The sequence below is a fragment of the Vidua chalybeata genome, chromosome Z (assembly GCF_026979565.1).
Source record: "Vidua chalybeata isolate OUT-0048 chromosome Z, bVidCha1 merged haplotype, whole genome shotgun sequence".
Lineage (NCBI taxonomy): Eukaryota > Metazoa > Chordata > Aves > Passeriformes > Viduidae > Vidua > Vidua chalybeata.
Window position 1 is genome coordinate 4,107,681 of NC_071570.1, and position 20,514 is coordinate 4,128,194.

The window sequence follows — 20,514 nt, forward strand, 5'->3', positions numbered from 1 at the left end:
TGCTAAGACAAACATCTGGAACAGCTAGGAAAAAAAAACCTGACTCATTCTTGTCTATCATGTATACATTACGTTCCCTAATATTTTTTTTATATAAATATATCTCGCTTAGGCTGCCTTTTATGTCATGCCCACAGCCACTCACTTTCCTGACATTTTAATGTCAGCCAAATGTTCCTGCCAGGTATGGGAACAAAAGCTCCTCAGGAGAAGGTTGCTGTGTTGATGGGATATTACCAGAAAAACCCAGCTGTTCTAAGCAGTGGTTTTGATATCATTGCTAGTTTTATCTACTGTATCAATAATGAGCACACAAGAATGGTTTTATTTTTAATGAAAATTAAATTCTAATCGCAACAGGGATTAACTGACATACCTGTCTGTTCCTGCTGAAATTCAATATTTAGATACCATATTATTACATGCAGCATTTCCTGTTTATGTCCTACTTTGTGCTTTGGTGAGCAAACCCTTCTGAGTTCTGAGGTTTCCATCCAGACATAAATACAGGCACCCTGCCCTGGCACTACAGAGCTGTGTGCAGCAGGGTTGGCTCAGAAGTCCCTCAGGACAGTAGCAGGTCCTGACTCTGGAGGACTTCTCAGAAAACAGTGACTCTGTCTCTGCCCTGTTTTACTGCCTGGTTGAAAGGAGACCATCATACTTGGATTTCCCTCTGGTTTTGCAGGATCTGTTCATGTGAGTACTCCTTAAGCAAGATATGGTGATTTTAATAGTCCAACCCAGAGTTAATATTACTCTGCATTAAAATTTTTTTTTTCATTACAAGATAAATTGTACTGCCCATGTTTCAAGCATCAAAAATTTTCTTAAGTTGTTATTTTTCTTAAGGTATTTTTTTTTTGGGTTGGTTTTTTTTTGTTGTTGTTGTTGTTTTTTTTTTTTTTTGTTTTTGTTTTTTTTAACTGGACTACTTTCTGTTCTATCCACCATCTCCTAAGTTTTTATTAGGAGGGAAAATGAGTATTCATGTTCTGTTCACCTTCTCCATTCTAATTATTATTATTATTATAATATATGTTCTTTTTTAATAAAGTATTTTCTTAGCCAATTAAGTTACCTTTGTAAACTATATGTGCCCTTCTACACCTTTTCCTCTCCTTAATTTTCTTTAAATAGTGCCCTCCATCAGTGTATGATTTATTTTTTTTTCATTTCTCTTTCCATTTTTAATTCTAAGCTATTCCTAAATATTACCATGTGTTTTCTCCCTGTGAAATTATTGGAAGAGTGGACAGATGAAGGTGTCTGACTTCCAAAGTACTTTATTAGCTGCTTCTCCTGTTTCCATTTCCATCTCTCCTTAATAGTTACCTATGTCGTGAAAACCCAGCACTTCCAAAGGAGTACAGGTTTTGCTTTCCACTCATTTTGCCGTAGATGCTTTTTGGTCCCCAAAAAATATAAAATAACAGTTAAAGCTGGGCAAGTACCTTATTATTTATCATGTTCTTTAAATAGTCTGGATGTTCTAAGAACAAAATCATGAATCAATGAAGACCTGCTGTGTTTTGTTGTAAGTTTTCACTGAATAATTTCAGTGAGAGATTTTCACACTGAATGCCATTCACCAGTTTGGTAAGATAAATCACTTGATATTAGTATTAAATACATTTAAAAAGTTGGCTTTCTTTACACCTTTTCTGAAAGAGCAAATATATCCCCCTTCCTTCAGTCCCGGTCTCCTTCGGAAATTGTGTGGAAAAAGAAGGGAAAAAAGTAAAGTTGCGTATTTTTCCCCCCACAGTATCTGGTTTATTTCTGCAAATCATTGATGCAAACTGAACTAAAATGAGTATTGATCTGGGGACAAATCTAGCCCTTGAAAACTTCTGTGTTTACAGCAAGCTTCATGAAGAAAAAAAGCTGTTAAAAGTTGTTACTTGTTTCACTTGTAATAGTATCAAGTGTACAACTATCAGACTTGATGATGATAGGATGCATACTTAACTCAAGATGAAAAGAAGGTTGACTGGTTCGTTTAAAGATTCAAGCAAGTACTACATAGAATAACAAGCTTCATAATTAAGAAATTTGATCCCTCTTATTTTGCTGAAGTATTTGATCTATTTGTCCAATGACGCTGCAACCCCAGAGGTACCAGACCTCTTATGCCTCACAAAACTGCTGCTGTCCAGGAAGAGAAACAGAGAACGATACAGAGCTGGGAGGGGGCAGAGAGAGAATTTTATTGGAAGCTGTTAAAGTGGTTGCTATGAGACCTTCTCCAGCTAACACAGGCACAGCAGTGTGTGAGGCTGTTAAATCATTGCTCTTGCATTATACCTTCCCTTTCTGCCTTTTTTTTTTTTTTCTTTTTCCCTAACACAGCTTTTATAGTTGTTTAAGATCAGAGAAAACACCTGCCAGTTGCTTTTTCTTCTGTTTCAGTCCCTTCTGCTGCTTCGTGCAAGATGGAGCTAGAAAATGCAATGATCAGCTCCTCGAGCAGTTCTTCAGCAGGCTCCAGAGAGTACAAGGTGGTGATGCTGGGAGCAGGGGGAGTTGGCAAAAGCGGTAAGTTTCAGCAACAATATTTTGGGAGAGAAGGGGTGAATTGGGAGTATAAAGTTCACCAGAAAAGGACATTGTTTCGTTCCTCTTTTTCTTGCACATGGCTTGGATAAAAGGCTATAGTTCATGACTGGGGCAATGAGTCAGCTTAATTTGTTGCAGACTGAAACGCTGCAAGCCTTTTTAATTGGTTATTTGTGTAGGGCTAACCTTGGGTGTGCTGTGTGTGAGGAGAGAGCAAGCCAGGCTGCTGCTGTGAGTTTAACAGCAAGTGCCTGTGTCGCTCTCCCACTTGGTGAGGGCTGGTGGTTTGCTGGACAGTGTGGATGTAACTTGTTGGCCTGAGGGTCCTTGTGCTCCGACAGAAATCAAACTAACTGCAAAGTCAGCTGTACAATGCAGAGTGTGGGGGATGCCTGCAATGACTCTGTTTTTCTTCCCCACATATTTCTTTAATTTTTTTTTTTTTTTTTTTTTTTTTTTTTTTTTTTGAGTATCATTGTGGCTCAGCTGAGTTTAGTCTCCTCTCTGGTCTGGACAGGTACAGCATGCCAGCCTGAGTCTCACTCCAGGCTATAAGGCAGATTTGCAACATATTTTAATATCTCTGTCTACAGCTGGCAAGATATGCTAGTGTCTGACAATGATATCTCTTCAGAGGAGTCATTATTTTCCCTGGACAGTGTTTTCTTTTTCTCAGATATTATCAGCTTTGATTTATTCTCACTGAAACCAGCATTCTCTGTTCTTACAAAGACTTTGCTGAACACGCAGAGTTTGTCTCAGAAGTCAGTATTTTGAGCTGGCCACACAACATGAATTTAATTGCATCCTTTGGAAATTCAAAAGAACAACAGAAAGAGAAACAAAATTGCAAAAAAGCAGGATTATATAATATAATGCATCTCAGCTAGATTCCAAGGAATTTTCTGGATAAATAGGTGTGACACTAAACTGTAATAACTGTGTAGATCAAACAAGTTTTATTTATATTCAAGCAATAATATGAAGTATAGGTGCAAAAAGTTAAAATGTGAGTGAACATAATTTTCTTTCTGTATCCATAATCTTTGTGGTTTTGTTATATTTGGCTTCAGCTTCAGTGGCACATCTCTCAATGAAAGCTATTTCCCATCAGTATTACTTAACCAAGCAAACAATTCTTGCACAGATGTTACTATATAATCACCATATAAAATGGGAAAGAAAAAAATATTGGTAATCTCAGGGTAAATTTCTGCAAATTTAGATTATCTTTTCCATAGAAAAGCAGATATCCAGGATGTGCCAACTGGAACTTTCAGTAAAATATCTTTGTTTTTTTTCCTTACTTAAGTATTTTTAAATTTCTTTTTTCTTTTTTTTTTTTTTTCCCTGAGTGTGTCCAAAAGATGGCAGCAATTTCCCCCACCCCTAAATATATGTTTGTAGGGATAATGTAATATTGAAAATTTGTTCACCACAAAGTATTGCAAACTATACTACATTCAAAGCATGACTTAATCCTAACAACCAAACTTTACACATAGGTGGAGGAAATTTCTGAGTTTCCATTTACAGTTAGATAAGAGTTGAAATCACAAATTTATTTAGTTCAAATTTTTGTGTTCAGAAAATGTTAGCTGTTAATTTAATGAAAATAAAACCTTTATATCTGTGGATTGAACAAGGTATGATACATCTCCAAAGCTGAGAAATACATAATTAACAAGTAGAATTGTGTGGTCTAAAGAAACTAAGATGGGATTAACTGGATATTTATGAAATTCTGTAGGATAATTGAAAACTTTCCCTTGTAATCATGAAAGTGAAACTCCTGGGTGAAAAAAAAGGATACCTCAGCAACTGAATATTATTAACAGTTCATAAGATAGGAAGTGGGCAGTTCAACATTTACTTTCTATGAACTTCTGATGTGTAATGGACAAGAAATATTTCAGTAGAATCCTGAGAGATGGTCCAACTGTTAGAATTCAGAGAGAGATAAAAAATAAAAATAGATGTCATTCCATAAATCATTAATTCATTCTGACTGTTACATAAACAGGATTAATTTACACTGGATTAAAAACAGAAAAAGGCATTAATGACTACTTTCATTATACAAGATGAGCTCTGCTTTCCCCTAGTGACCTAGATTCAGTGTGTCCATAAAAACCATAAAATTTAGCCATAAAAATGAATCAGAGTAGAATAAGGATGAAAGGAAAAAAAATAATTCAGTTTCCAATTTTGATTTTGAAAAATCAGTGATATGTGGTTTGATATGTTGATAACATCCTGCCTTCTTTTTCCTGTCTTCTCCCTCCTTCTTTGCTTTTATATTGTGATAGAAACAGTAACAGCTGGGGTTAAATTACTGAGTGGGAAACCTCTTTCGGATGAAAGCCTTTCCATTCCTCAATTCATTCAAATATTAAATAATTCAGGTTTGGAATGAATTTTCCATAGGAACCAAGCTGCAAAAATGTCAGATTTCTTTTTACCCTGGATGTAGTACACTTCCAGAGATCCCCTGGGCATTTTGGTCTTGTGGATCCAACCCTCCCCTGCTCTCTACCTGTGACACTTGTGCATGGAGTGGAATGAGCAGGAGGAGACCGAAAATGAATGTTCTTTGGGCATTGGATTAACTCAGGCTTGTCACTTCACTTCTCTGCTCAAAGATGGCAGACAGTCCAGGAGGACAGGCAACATCCTTTTATTTGTCCTATTCAGTGTGGTGTAAATTTCACAGGAATTTGTAAAAGAAGATGAACACTGTGTATCCCAGTCTGACACCCATTGCATGCAGAGTAATAATGTGTAAACTGCAAATGGTCTGAGAATTGTTGCTTAAGGGTTCTCACATTTCAAAATCAATTTTAAAAAACTAATACTAATTATAAAAAAAAAAAAAAAAGTCTGACCTTATTTTATAGGAGGAAAAAAACACCACCTCAACTCGCAGCTCTGGAAGAAACAGGTAATAGTCGTGTCTAATGAAAATGTACAAAGCTAGCTGTAAATTTTTATAGGAGTTGATTTCTGTACTGTAATTATGGAGTATATTCCCTACAATGAGTTATCCCTTCTAAGACTTATGAAAACAGAATTATTTTTATTTTCAGAGCAATATGTTGATTTCTTATGTTGTGTAAGTTGAGCTCATTGTCAAGAACATCCAGTACAGGCTGATGCAAGTTCAGACCAAAGTTATGCTAGAACCAATAATTAAATTGAAATTAAACTGAAGTGAATAAAGTAAATTTTGTATTGACTCTCATTTAATTATAGTCCATATCAAAATTATGTGTTTCTAATTTTAGTTATATTTCAATTAAGAATTTGGCATCTGTTCTTCTCTGCTCTGATGACAAATATCAGGCCACCTCAGTGCCACTTAAACTTACATGAAGTTACCTGACACAGAGCTCAAACCCTGAAAACCTTGGAGATTCTGAAACCTGTTTTACTCACAAATACCTTTAGAGATCAGCAAACAAGGTGCTCTCATGGTCCTTGCCTGATGCAGATCAGACCTCTGGGGTTAGCTCTGTTTTTCAGTGTTACAAATAAAAAAACATACACAAAAGAGCCTTTCAATCCCAGGCCCACCCGTTGCTGCATTTTATTTAGCAAACCAGTTACACTGATAGCAACACTTAACTGTAGCACATTCTGCAAAATATTAGTGATGATTAACCCAGGGCTTGCAAAGTGACTGCTAAAATGAACAAATTGATGTTCCTGTGCAACTGAATAAAATAAAAAACCTCCCTCTGATGAAAAATTATTGCCTAAGCCATCTCCAAACACTGATCAGATTGCACCATAACCCACCTTTATGTGCATCTTCTTGGATGAATAAAAATATTGTTTTAGTGTTTTCCTGTTTTTTTGTTTGATTGTTTTTTTCCTAACCCTGGTTAACAATGATTTATTTAAGGCTGAACATGATCTACAGTTATTCCAGGTAAATAAAATTACATAGTTATGCATAGCATAGGTTTATCATAGGTGTAAAGTGAATTTCTATTTAGCTGTCTTATGGAAGCTTATTTCTCAAACTGATTGCCAAATGATCTGTTGCCACCATATAAAATTTGAAGATATTTTAAAATAATTGCCTAAAGACATTTGCAAAAATAATGTATTTCCAGATTAATTGCATATTGGAAAGTATTTAGAAATGTATTTTCAGGCTTCAATCTTAAAAATAAAAAAAAAAGAATGGATGAGAAGAAATTAAGAAAATATTCTCTCAAGGACAGCGGAGTAATAGTGTGAGGAAATGTATTCAGACTGGGCTGGCTAAGGGAGGCATTCTCACCCATTGATTTCCTTGATTTTTGTTTTGTTTTGTTTTGTTTTGTTTGTTTTTTCCAGTGTGGCATAGAGGCTGTGTTTCTACAGAGGCAGGTGACTCATCCAATTATTTTCAAGATCATGTGTACACAATAACTTCCAAAATGTGTGAAAACAATTATGTTCTCTGTGATGTGGGAACTTCAGTATGAGGAATTAGATTAAATCTGCAATTTTCTTTCATTTATGTGCTCAGCTGTCTTTTTTTTTTTTTTTCCTGGATGGGTTTTACCTCTTATTCTGCCTTGATAAAGCAAATTATGTGCCTATTATTTTCAAGCATGTCCTCCTGACAAGAGTCCCCAGTAAATAGAGCACCATGGAGTGTTTGCTGGAGAGCTGACCCACTGCAGCTGTTTGCAAACTCCCTGGAGATAAATTAATGTATGATCCAGGTTACACTGAAAGGGATGAAGGGCAAAAGTAGAGATTCCAGTGGTATCAAAAGTGCTGAGCTTGAAAGCACCACTTGGACCTGCTGATACTGTTCTTACCCCACCACTGGGCCTGGTGGGGTAATGGCCTCTCCAGACATTGATCAAACACCTCAGCAGCCTTTTTTTTTTTTTTTTTTCCTTTGGAGGGAGTTGGTTTTGATTCAGTTGCTTATTTTCCCCAGGAATATTTTCAGGTACACCTGTGCTTCCCTAAGTGCCTGGTAAATGAGTCAAAGGAAAGGGTCTGGCCTTCTCTCATGTCCTGAGGCAAGCCAATCACCAAGATGAAGGTGTTGGATTTAGTTACTGCTCAATATGAGTCAAGGTGAAAAAAGTTCCTTTTCAAGTGCTTGGGCATGCTGTGGATTAGACTTAAGGCAAACTAAGTTCCTTTTTTACCCCTCAAAGTTCACTCATCTGTAGATTTTGCTGTTTTATTTTTTTCTTCTTCTCTTCTAACTGCAAAAAAATGCCAATTTAAGTGAAGAAATTGAGATATTTATTAGCAAAGACACAGATCTGTATGCCATCTGAAAATAATTGCTTGTTCCCTTATCATTTGCTGTCTGAAAAGCAAACAAGCAAACAAAAAAATAATAATCCAGATTTTTATTTCCTCAGGTGTTACAGGGAAATTATTCAACTTATTCAGATATAAAAAAATAGAAAAGGAAGGATGAAAGAATATGTATTTTTTTTAGTAGACACAAACTTCCTTTGTGGTATCAGTTTTGAAAGGGTAGGGGTACTGACCATTTAAAATGACATATAAATTCCTTTGGTCGCTTCATGGTGCTGCCTGGGTAGTTCTAATGCAGAATTGCAGGTGTTTCATGCAAAATAATGGTGGTGCACATTGTATTTTTTGCCATGAAAAAGCAAACAAACACCTTGTAGAGAATGCCAGACAATCACATCCACAGGTATGGGTAAATTCCAGTTTTCTCCTAAACCAGATTAAGCTCTAGAATTGTACAAAGGCAGAGTTCCTGGTAGGTTTATGATCTTTGATAGCAAAACTGTCCATGTATTTTACTTTCCTTCACAGGTAGATAATTGAATTTGCTTCAAGCTAGCTTCAAGATTTTGTGTAATTCTAGCTTCTAGACATTTTATCTCTTGGCTAACAACTTTGTTAATAACTGTGTTTTCTGTTAGTACTTGTGGACAATGATGAGCTCACACCTTGTTTTTCTTTCACTGCAATACACTGAATATATGAAACTTCACTTTTAGGACCTTATTTTCCTGCTCAGAGCATTGTGTATGCTTAATTATAGAGGCCTAATATTTCCACATCAACTTTCTGAGAATGAATTCCAAAAAAAATGACATGCTCTTCTATTAGTGGCCTTATTAGAAGAAAGACTGCCTACTGGTTTCCTCTGTGGAGTTATTTTTGTTCCTCAGAGAATAATGAATTCTTTTATTCAGGTGTAGTTCAGAGAGGTCACATATAGAGAAATATCTGCAGTAACTTGAAGCTATTTTCTCTTTCCCCCAGTGCAGTCACCTGTGCTATCACATCTCTCATGATGACCTAAATTCTACATTTTCATATATCTTATCTTATTTGGGACCATTAAATACAAGAATTCAAACTATTCCGTACCCCTTTCTGATATTCTTTATCTTTAGTGTATATGTTATCCACTTAAAAGGGTCAAATACATTATTTATTAATCATTTTCTTTTGTCTATCGTCAGACCTTGTAGACAGAATTGTTTGCCTCAGGGAACTGAGTAAAAGATGTTTTCATTATTTTGGCACTTCACATAGTTCAGTGGTTATAGGGGTGGAGGATTCAATTATGCCCTCTGTATTTAATGTAGGGAGTTTCTGCATCTGAGGTACCAGCTCAGTGCTGAGAAATCTGACTGGAGTCCTGGATTCTTCAGCACTAGAGGATGCCTGATAAATAGGACAGAGTTCAAAGAAAACCAACAGAGATGATAAAAGGAGTGACACAGTTTGATTTATGATGACAAACGACTATAACTATATTCAAATAGCTGCTGTAGACAGTAATTCATGATTCTTTATTGTGCAACTTGCATATGTATACTGAGATTTGGTGTAAATGGATGCAGCTGTGATGTGAATGGGTTGATTTATCCAGTTTCTCCTAACATAACACCCAGATGATGAATACCCACCTGGATAAGGCAAACAAGCTGGTCACTTCCATGCCCCTTTGGAACAAGGGATGGAGAACTCACAATATTTAAAAGCAACGAATAGCAAGAAAAGAACACATATATTCCAAAATTTGAGGAGGAAAGCAGCCAGAATTGCTTTGTGGAGAGTAACAAGTGATGAAATTGCAGTTAGAACATGTATAATTAGAGGTATTTTTGAGATCTTCAAGACAAACTTCCTTTGGTCAATAAGAGGGGCATATGCCCTTAATGATTTGCTTAAAAGCAAGGTGGAGCAAATTGTGGAGGAGTCTTTGAAAGGAATAGGCTGGTGAAAATTTTGTTAGTCTAAGGGCTTTACAATAAGACAGGACATGTTACAGAGATTGAACATTAAAAAGCAAATAGATCAGAACAAGAAAAGCATTTAGAGTTTTCAAATTCTCTTATAGAAGAGAAGGACTAATATCATCCTCAAAATTATGAGAAGAGATAAAAGTCATCAGGACTGATGTAGCTTTAATTATGTAGATATACAACAGTTTTGTTTTCAGGCTGCTAAACAGAGATGCTTAAGCTAGTCTCAAGACTGGATTTGTTTGTTGTGTACAAAAAAAGGTAATTTATGTTGCTTCAAACAGAACTAAAATGTGTCCTTCTGACTATAAAGGCTCCAGCAGAGCTGGAAACATGCTGAGATAGCACCCTGAAAGTGCAGGCCACCTCATATGTGTGTTGGGTAGTGGTGCAGATGGAAGGCAAACAGATTTGTTAGCTCACCTCCTGCTGTTCTCTGCTCCAGGCCTGGAAATGGAATTTAATGACTCAGGGTCTTCACCTACACCGCCTCTATGTGAACAATTATGTGAAGGACCCAGGGCAATGGCCTGAACCTGAGCTGGGGGAGATTTGGTTTGGATATCAGGAAAAGATTCTTCCCCAAGAGGGTGTTTGGGCAATAACAGGTTCCCCAGGGAATGGTCACAGCACCAGACTGAGATCAAGAAGCATTTGGACAATGCTCTCAGGCAGGGGGTGGGATTTTGGGGATGGCCCTGCTCAGGGCCAAGAGATAGATTTGATGATCCTTGTAAGCCCCTTCCAAGTCAGAGTATTCTATCATTCTAAGTGATTAGTACTCACAGAAGGTTATATTAATGAGTCTGCATGGTGTTTCATTAAAGCAGAGTTTCACTTAGAGTGAAGATTTTAGTGACTTGAGCACTGCTCAGCTTTTCCCATTCACAGTGCTTGCTATAAAGAAACAGAAAACCTTCCGGGCTATTGCTCACCAACAGGAATTGGACTATCAAGGACTCTCCTAGTTTCAGCCACACACAAATCTGCCATTTGAAATGCCCAGATTGAAGTCTCAAACACGGGAAGAAGCACTGTTTCATGACAATGACTGGGCACTGTCGGTATCTTTGCTGTAAACAATCTGTTGAGGCAGCCACAGGAACAGTTTCCCTTCCAAGCCGTCCCTGCTGCTGAGCCCAGCCATCTGCAGCATTTTTGGCATGTGCTATCTGCTAGAATTTGGATGAGATTAATTCCATTAAGGACACTCTTGAAAGCACAATTAAGATTTTTTTTCTTCTTCTTCTGTTACTGCTTTCATCTCTTCTCTTTCCATACTTTCCATTTCATTCCCTTCCATTCCTCTGGTTATCCTTTTCCACTTTTAATTTGTTCTTTGACTTTAATTAGTCTCCCTTTATGCCTGCAAGCCTGTCTAATTTTCTTTTGTGTAAACTGGAAGTCTCATCATGCTCACATGACTCCAGAGACAGGAATTGGGTGTTACAAGTGTTGTGCAGGATCCCAATTTCAGAGGAATTGTGTTGGGAAGACGCTGTTCTGCAAACAGTGAAATCTGCTAAAGCATTACCTGCCCACTAAGCAGTGGAGACACTGGCTAAAATCACTTTGTTTCAAAGTGGGTGGGGAAAATCCAAAAGATGAGGGTGTCAATGTGTGCATAAAAGGCTATCTCAGGAGATGCCTAGTTGTGTATTGTTGGCAGTCTCCAAAAAAGTTACGTTTTCAACACATGTAGTCAGTGTTTTATGTTTTCATTAAAACCCTAGAACAAAACTAGTTATTTCAGGGGTCCTAAAGGTGGGCTCACAAATGTTTGTAAGTTTTAAAAATTAATTTCTTAAGCTTTGGCAAAGTAAGAGCTGTAATCAGCTGAGAGACTGATGCATGTAGTTCTTCAGCTTACACTGACTACAGTTATGAGAGGAGCTGTTGTGTAATTTCTTTCCTTGAAGTGCTAATGTAATTCTGTAATTCTTGTCCATTTTCACATGCCCCAAATAAATGAGTCCTAGCTGAAAGTCATATTCTATGTCAAATCCCGATTCCATTTCTAACTCAATTGCTCTGTCAGATTGCATGATTCTTTCAGTAACTTTGCCAGCTTACTACCTGCAGGACAACTTGCTGTTTGCACTGAACCTTTCTCTGCTGAACAGGATCTGGAGTGTCTTTTCAGAAATGTCTCTTTAGCAGCTTGCAAAATGTGTACTGTTATTTTAGATTTTTATTCAGGATGCTCAAAGCCAAACCCAAGTGCTGTCAAATTCTCTGTTGTTTCAAAAACAGCAACTTCTTAAGTCATTCAGAATGCCTGGCAGGCTTTAAAAATCCCCCTTCTCTAATTTTTTTCTGGACTTTCTAATATAGAAATGATGCTCTCAGTTTGATTAAAAAGCAGTCGTTAGAAATTTTTTTTTGCTGTGAATAATCTTACTTGGGCTGCATGGTGACATGATCATTTGATCACACATAGCATGCCAAAGCTCTGTTCTGTGCAGTATCTGACAATGGGCACAGCCCAAGGATGTGTTCCTGGGATTCACGAGGATTCCATATGTTTGTAGATAAGCTCTAGAAATACATTATTTCTCTTCTGGGATTCGAGGAGAAAAAGAACAATCTATTACATCATACAAGTATATAATGTATAATATATGAGCTCCAGAAACCAGGTTCTTGTGCCTTTCTTCCATTTACAGCAGTTTCAATGGATTTCCCAGAGTAAAAAAAAAAAAAAAAAGTGAATTTGCAACATAATCTCTCTCTCTCTCAGTGCATACTCTGTTTACTAGTCTGTTCCTATAAAAGTGGAAGTCAAAACCCCCATTTTTCAAATCTTTACCAAGATACTTAAAAGTTATTAAATGCCTGACATAACAAGGAGTGCATCACATAAGCTTCCTATTTTTTTTTCTTTTTTCCCCCAAGTTACATGCTCAAAATGACAATTGGCTCTGATATTTGATGATGAGGAAGGGATTACAAAAAAATCAAAATATATAAAAGAAGCAATCCAAGCAGTTTGTATGGGAAATATTAACAGGTATCAACAATTAAGAGTAGAAAAAAATAGAAACATAGAAAAAGATTGAGAAAACAAAAAACTAGAAACAGATGAGTAAAGAAATGATAAAGCAGTAAAGGGATAGAAGGAAAATGAAGAAATTTGTACTTCAAAGAGCATTGGTTTCAGATGCTGTCTTTCCACTGCAGTTATCCGACGAGGCGCTAATAGTCCATGGTCATATCCCAACACCTGCTGCACATACTGGTAGCCAAAATGCACACAGAGGTCGTGTTAGGGGAACATTCTCCTGCTTCTGTGAACTTCTTATCCCATGTTTCTCACTCAGTGGCTCTCTGGAGTAGGAAGCTGGAGAGGCATCATCTAAGCTGTAGACTGGCATGGGTCAATGCCTTCTGCCAGGTAACCAGCCATAGGACAAGAGAAAATGTCTTCAAGTTGTGCCAGGGGATGTTTAGGTTGAAAACTAGGAAATATTTCTTCAGAGAAAGGATGCTCAGGCATTGCAAAAGGCTGTCCATGGATTCACCATTTCTGGAAGTATTAAAAGATCTTGTGCATGTGGAGGTTGGGGACATGGTTTTGTAGTGATACTGTAAATGCTGAATTAATGGCTGAGCTTGATGATCTTAGGGCTCTTTTCAAACCTTAATTTTTCTATGATTCTGTAATTCTAAGTCTTCTGAGCACAGGCCTTTTTTGCTTTCCTCAGCCATGTAAAAAGCTGTGCAAATCCAACATTAATATAAATTTATGGGGTGCTAGGCAAAGTGTCTGGTGTTCTGACAACCATCCAGAATGGAGAGGAGTCTGTGGGTCCCAGCCTTAGCAATATGCAACACCCTGTGAAATCAGTGGGAGGCACAGCATTTATCGGGCTCTTCTGTGTTCTTTGAAGAACTAGATTCCTCCTCACACAAAAATCTTCAGCAGAATTGTGAATCACAGTGATGCTGGAGGGATATCTCCTTTGGTACCAAGAAATAAAATTCTGTTTTCCCCCAATTTGGGAAAAAAAGGGCAAGATGTAAAACAAATATATGTGTTTCTATATGTTTTCTTTTATCTTTTGTGACCAGCTCTTACCTTTGCTCTCACTCCCCAGCTTTTACTGTTCATAACAATATAAACAAACTACTAATTCACTATAATAAATTTTGAACAAGTGGCAGTAGGAGGAAAAATCTAAACAAAATGCCAGTGACTATAAACAGATTTAAATACACATATCCCTGAAACATGCTCATGAAAGGTTTATTTACTGTAAAGTAACACACATTTTCACTCTTTAAGGAAAATAGTTGTTAGTGCCAATGTGTTATTCAAAGAATTTATAGAAAGCTGTGCAAAACCCATTGAGATAACAACTTGGGCTGATTGACAGTGACAGCATATTTAAAGAATAGGATTACTTGGTGATGGAAGGTTTTTTTTTTTTTTTTTTATTTACCTAAAAATAACTACAGATCAAATTGGTTTGTGAAGCTGTGTTTTATGTTCCTAAAGCATCACTGTACATACTGAATGAGTTTTAGTATATTAAATTTTTAGCAATATTTAAACCAATGTATGTTGGGATACTTTGGGGTGGTGTAATTCAAACACATTTTCAAGCTTGTGAATAAGATGCATTTCTGATTTGCTGTAAGTAGAAAAAATGCAGAAATTGAAATTTTTATTCCAATAAATTGTTAATTGTTCCCTTTCTGACTCCAAGCATCACAAATAAAGTTAGTAAAAATCATAAACAACGAGTACTTTACAGGGATGGAACACTTGGGAATATATTTAGCACCACTGATGTTAATTTAGTCACAACAAAAAGCAGGATGTGGATTGGGAACAGATGAGATACATTGTAGTAGACATGATTGCTCAGGAAATGACCTAGGTAGACACAATACCAGTTTGTACTGTGATGAAATTTTCTGAGGGGATCAAATATTTCCCTGGATCACAGTCAAAGTTCAATGCCATAGACAAATACTATAAATAATTCTTTTCAGGTTGTATAACAAGCTGCCAAAAAATCATGAAGATTCTGGTGATAGAATTACTCGCCTCTGAGTACTAATTCCTTCCACCCACTTTTATCTCTTTTCTTCTTGCAGGGTCTCCCTTTAAGTACATGACAGAATTTATGAGAGGAGTAGGAAATGTAAAATATCACCTGTTTATGTTAGTAAATGATGTAGAGCCCATGCCATCTTTCAAAATTATTTTTATTTTTCCCACAAACTTCCTGTAAGTGTATTTCCTGCCAATAAAATATTTTACCAGGAAAATGACAATGTGGAAGGGCTTAGATTTGCAATCTAATGTGAAAGGGCTATTTTGTTCCCATTTTATTTTATTTATATGTCTAGTTTGTTTCTGTATTTATATGAATCTCAGGATGTTTAACATACAATGAATTTTTCACAATGGGACAGTGTTTAAAAGTTACCTATTTTCAGAACCCTCTCTAGCTAAACTGACAACCAAATACACATTTGTTTACTTAGCGGGAAACCAAGATAGGATGGGCCTTATTTGTTCTGTCAGTGTCTTATGTGTCATATCTGTTCAGCTCAGTGATTACTGTCAGTATTGTGGCATTTAAAAGAAGACCTGAAGAGAGTGGAAATGCGATTTGTGTTCTGTTCTGCCTCACACATCACAAAGAAAACTGGCAGCTTGACCTTAGCAGTAGAGCAAAAAGAATACAACTCTTTTTTTTGTACACTGAGAGTTCCAGCCAAATGAATGCATCTTAATGGGGAAGTCACTCATGCCAGAGTAGGTGGGGAGGGGAGGGAAACAGGGAAATATTGTGCAGCTGAAAAAAAAAAAAAAAAAATCTGTGTTTATTCCTGACTCTCTCTTTGAAATTACCATAGAATGCCTTGACCCCTATTTTCTGCCCTACCTACTGAAATAGCTGAATTAAAGTGGTTAAAGCAGTGCGTGGTTAAGTGGGATGGAACAGAGAGAGGGAAAGATGAAGTCATTACCCTTGTAATTTCTGTAGAATTGGAGAGAAGCATCAGAGAGTATTGTGTCCGGCTAATATTATAACGCAGTTTATAAGAGCACTGAAAAAGCAATGAACCTCAAGAGTGTTTTGTGTTTGATACATAATGGAGGAAAACAGCAAACAGGATTAATATTTCTGGGCTGCAGGAGAGTTTCTAAAGTTTAAAACCTAAGCCTTTGGTTAAGGAATTACAGTGGATTGATCACAACCAACATCCAAAAGCAATTACGGTGGGTTGATCCAGCTAGTTGCTCACTCCCTGGAAGGAAGTTCGGAAGTTCAGAGGAAAGAAGGAAGTTCGGAAGGAAGAAAGTTCGGAAAGAAAGAAGGAAGCTAAGGAAGCGTGGAAGTGCGGGAGGGAGGGAGGGAGGGAGGGAGGGAGGAAGGAAGGTAGGAAGGTAGGAAGGTAGGAAGTTGCGGAAGGAAGTTGCGGAAGTTGCGGAAGTTGCGGAAGGAGGGAAGGAGGGAAGTTGCGGAAGGAGGGAAGGAAGGAGGGAAGGAAGGAGGGAAGGAAGGAGGGAAGGAAGGAAGGAAGTTGCGGAAGGAAGTTGCGGAAGGAAGTTGCGGAAGGAAGTTGCGGAAGGAAGTTGCGGAAGGAAGGAAGGAAGTTGCGGAAGGAAGTTGCGGAAGGAAGTTGCGGAAGGAAGTTGCGGAAGGAAGTTGCGGAAGTTGCGGAAGTTGCGGAAGTTGCGGAAGTTGCGGAAGTTGCGGAAGTTGCGGAAGTTGCGGAAGTTGCGGAAGTTGCGGAAGTTGCGGAAGTTGCGGAAGTTGCGGAAGGAAGGAAGGAAGGAAGGAAGGAAGGAAGGAAGGAAGGAAGGAAGGAAGGAAGGAAGGAAGGAAGGAAGGAAGGAAGGAAGGAAGGAAGGAAGGAAGGAAGGAAGAAAAGCTGTGAATGCAAGTACATTTAAGAAATTATTTACTAATTCTCGCTGAAGTTTGAGTCTATAACATCATAACTAACTGTACATTAGTACTGACATGCTCTTCTGTTTTGTTGAAAAGTTGGAGGCCACAAATCCTGTGGGAACCAGCATTGTTTTCCTTCTCTTTCTTCCTTGTTTATAACTTGACTAGTTTTTAAATTTTTTTTCTCACCTTTTTTTTTTGTAGAAACATGATAGCTTGAAACTGACTTCTGTTGGCATGGAGATATTTGTATCTTACATGTGTATGGTTTTCCTGAAGTCCATCTGGAATATTCTCCGTCCAGCTGTGTTTCTGGGGGCACCACCACTGAATCCAGCTGAGTCTTATGGTCAGGTGCTGAGGTATTTACATAGTGTTTGAATTGTTTTCCACAGAGGAGGAAGTCTATGGCGCAGCACTTTTACTGCAGCTGAAATTAGGTTAGCACATTTAAGCATAATTAAATCATCATTGCCAAGTGGTGTGTCAGCAACACCAACATTCTTTTACCATTTTTAAAGTACTTATAGTTCCAAGGAAACTTAAATCTGTTAGATTCTTTTCCTGGAAAGAATCTCTCCAAGCCCATAGTGACCAGTATTGCAGTCATCCTCCACAGAAGGCCTTTAGTTTCAGTTTCTCCATACAGCACCATATTTCCACGTCAGTCTGGGAGGCCAAGCTGCTTTTGAAGCTCGGGACTGTTCAATTCAGCCATTCTGTGATAGCTGAGGAGGTCTGGGCCAACATCAGCCATATGCAGGAACCAGACACAAAGCACTGAGGCCAGTGGAATGGGCCAGCAGCATTCCCCCTGCAGAGCTGGTGCCATGTGGAACAGATCCCTCAACAGCAGTGCTGTTGCTCTCGTCATCTCTGTGACACTGGATGCAGCACTCATTGTGCAAGTGGTTTCTTGGTTTATTTTTTTTTTATGTTGTTGTTGTTTGTTTGTTTGTTTTGGTTTGGTTTTTTTAAGGCCTAGTCATTGCTCGGCCTTGTCAGCATCTTTGGCAAATTCTTAGATCTGCTCAGTGGCAGGGAATGGTGATTCAGAACCACAGTAGTCAGTCCTGAAGAATGCAGTGAATACTGATAGCTATTAAAGACAGATGAGGTTTTGTCCCTCTTTCTTTCAATTAAAATGATTTCATAAATCATAAATGCCACCAAAAATATATATAAAACTAACCCCCCCTTATTTTCTTCCCTATTTCATCTGATCTAATATAGTGCTTAAAACTGTAGTTTGTGGGTGTATATTCGTTTTGTTTCCCCTGTCACTATCTTGCGCCATACTTATTTTTGAAAAATGCATTTGTATTTGTTAATTTTTGGACATTAGAAAGATGCAAAAAGCTCAAGTGAAGTCCTGTCTAATGGTCCCTAGACAGCCATAAATCTTTGCCTGGATTTTAATTTTCAGTTTTTCATTTTATAAATGTGCCTCATTAATAAGCTCATCATTTACTTATAAATAAAAATAAATTTAAGTTACATCATGTGTAGCAATCAAATCACTGGTATTGCAACAGATGCTACATATGCTGGTTGAATTGAGAAAGCTACTGCAAACATAATTAATGAGTAAATGTAAATATCTTTCTGGTCTAAGCTTCCCAGTACCCTGACACTGTAACCTGGGGCCATTTTGCTCTGATTATCTGATGGCAAAACTTGCACTGAAAGACAGAATCTTTACCTTTTCTATGATTTACATATTTTGTCCTACTTTGTGGTCTAGTGTCCATCTCTGTGCTCCTGTTTCTCATCAGTAAAATGACACCAGAATTATTTGCCTTCCTTTGTATGCAAGAAGCTCTCTGAACTTCAAATGCAAAATACCTTTTTAAAGCTGTTAAGTGTTACATCTTTGCAGATGTTTCAGCCACAAGCTGCCATTACGTGCAGCTTAGCTCCACTACTGGTACCAGGTGACAAGTTCTTTGAACTCCATCCAGATATGCCACCTCAATAATCAAACTAAGAGATAACCCTAAACATGAGATAAATTCTGTAAAGATGATACAACTAGGCATAATGGCTCAAAGTAAGAGAATCTACAATAAAGTGTGGTAAATTAAACAATCAGTAAAATCTTCAAACAGAACTTTGAAGACAGTACACAGGTTTAGATGAGTTTTTAGGCAGATATTCCTGGCTGTGAGGGTGGTGATGCCCTGGCACAGGTTGCCCAGAGCAGCTGTGGCTGCCCCATCTCTGGAAGCGTCCAAGGCCAGGTTGGACGGGTCTGGGACCTACCTGGGATAGTGGAAGGTCCATGGCAGGAGGTGGAACTTCAAGGTCTCTTCCAACCCAGTCTGTTGTATGATTCTATAATACTTAGTTGCTGAAACTACTGGATTGTTGAGCAGATGTGGAGGCACAACCAGATCCTTTTTGTCTGTGTTTTGGGCAGGATCCAGTTTTGTTCCTCTTCCCTGAGATCTGTTCCCAAACAGAAACTCCAAGAGACAAAATAATAATTTCAAACCTTGGTGGCCTTATATATGGCACATCTCTTTAGGAGTTCAAGACTCAGGCAGATGTGGGATTTACCAGAAAGAAGCATTCAATAAATTCGATGGGGAGAAATTTGGATTCTAAAGATAACTAATCCAGATAATATTCTGAATCCAGATGTCTAGGCTCTCTAGGTTCATGGATTGAGGAGGGCAGCATTAGACACTTAATGCTTTCTATTGTTTGACAGAAACCTGGATTAGTGAGCAATTGGGATGTAAAACTGTCAAAGGATAGGTGGGAATAGCCATAATTCAGCTCTGGGCAAGGGTGATTGATTAATTGATGCCAAGTGTTTTTGAAGATGATAAATTGTAGCATTCAGAAGCAGTTCCTATTATTGCATAGTTTTAATAGTGTTTCCTCTTATTTATATAAGATCTATCTGATGGAATAACTAAAAAAAAAATTTAATATATCTTCCCTCTATTAAAACCATCCATAGCTGTGGTGAAAAGAATGGCCTTGTTTATGTAGAAAATATACAGTGTACAGTACATCAGTGTGATGTGTATCTTCCTTGGACCTTAATCCACTCAGTATGTGAGATTTTTCAGTCCCTAACCTAAAGAGAGAGTTTCTTTTAGCTCCTGCAGACTGATGAATTTAACTTTGGAGTTCCCTAACACAGCAACCTTCAACATGCCCACAGGCAAAGATTGCACTTATATTCCACTTTTATTAAAGCAAGTTAGATTTATGAATTTTTTATTTTCAGCAAGGCAAGCAGTAAGCACTGGCTGTCCTACTGCAATCTTCTTTTCATATATTTTGCAAGGGAAACAATTTAGCTTCTACATATAGACAAAAAGGCGAATCAGTTATTTAGACAGTCTTAATTTTGTTTGCAGAAGGTACCCTAGATTTTTGTACGTATTTTACAAAATGTATGTTACTGTGAATAGTTTTAGGGATGTCTTAAGAAGAAGCAACCTCACAAAGTACATCTCTGCAAGGAATATTTTTAATCTTGGAGTAGCTAGGTTTTCCAGAAATGCAGGATTGAAGGCAGCTGACAGCTTGCAAGACTTTGCTTTGCTTGCATTCAGGCAGACAGTTCTTACTAGACAGTTACTTGATATTCATAGTTTCACTGAAGCAAGTTAAGTCAACAGTTTCAAAATGGTATCGCCATATTTAGAGAGTTTGGTGAACGATGAGTCAGAGCTTTGTGGAGCAGACATCTCTCCTGACATCGATATCACTTTGTCTGCCGTGCTTCTCACTTTCGCTGGCACTTGTTCTTGATTGATCTCTTGTTC

General features: G+C 37.7%; 1 protein-coding gene across 1 annotated transcript in view; it reads left to right on the forward strand.

The window, feature by feature from the left end:
- The first annotated feature begins 611 nt into the window (after positions 1-611).
- Positions 612-20,514, forward strand: part of RIT2 (Ras like without CAAX 2) — a 171,052-nt gene continuing 151,149 nt past the window's right edge. The window contains exons 1-2 of the mRNA XM_053931703.1: positions 612-699; positions 2,413-2,538. Coding sequence (XP_053787678.1) covers positions 2,436-2,538 — 103 coding nt within the window. The 5' untranslated portion in view covers positions 612-699; positions 2,413-2,435. The remainder of the gene's footprint in view (positions 700-2,412; positions 2,539-20,514) is intronic.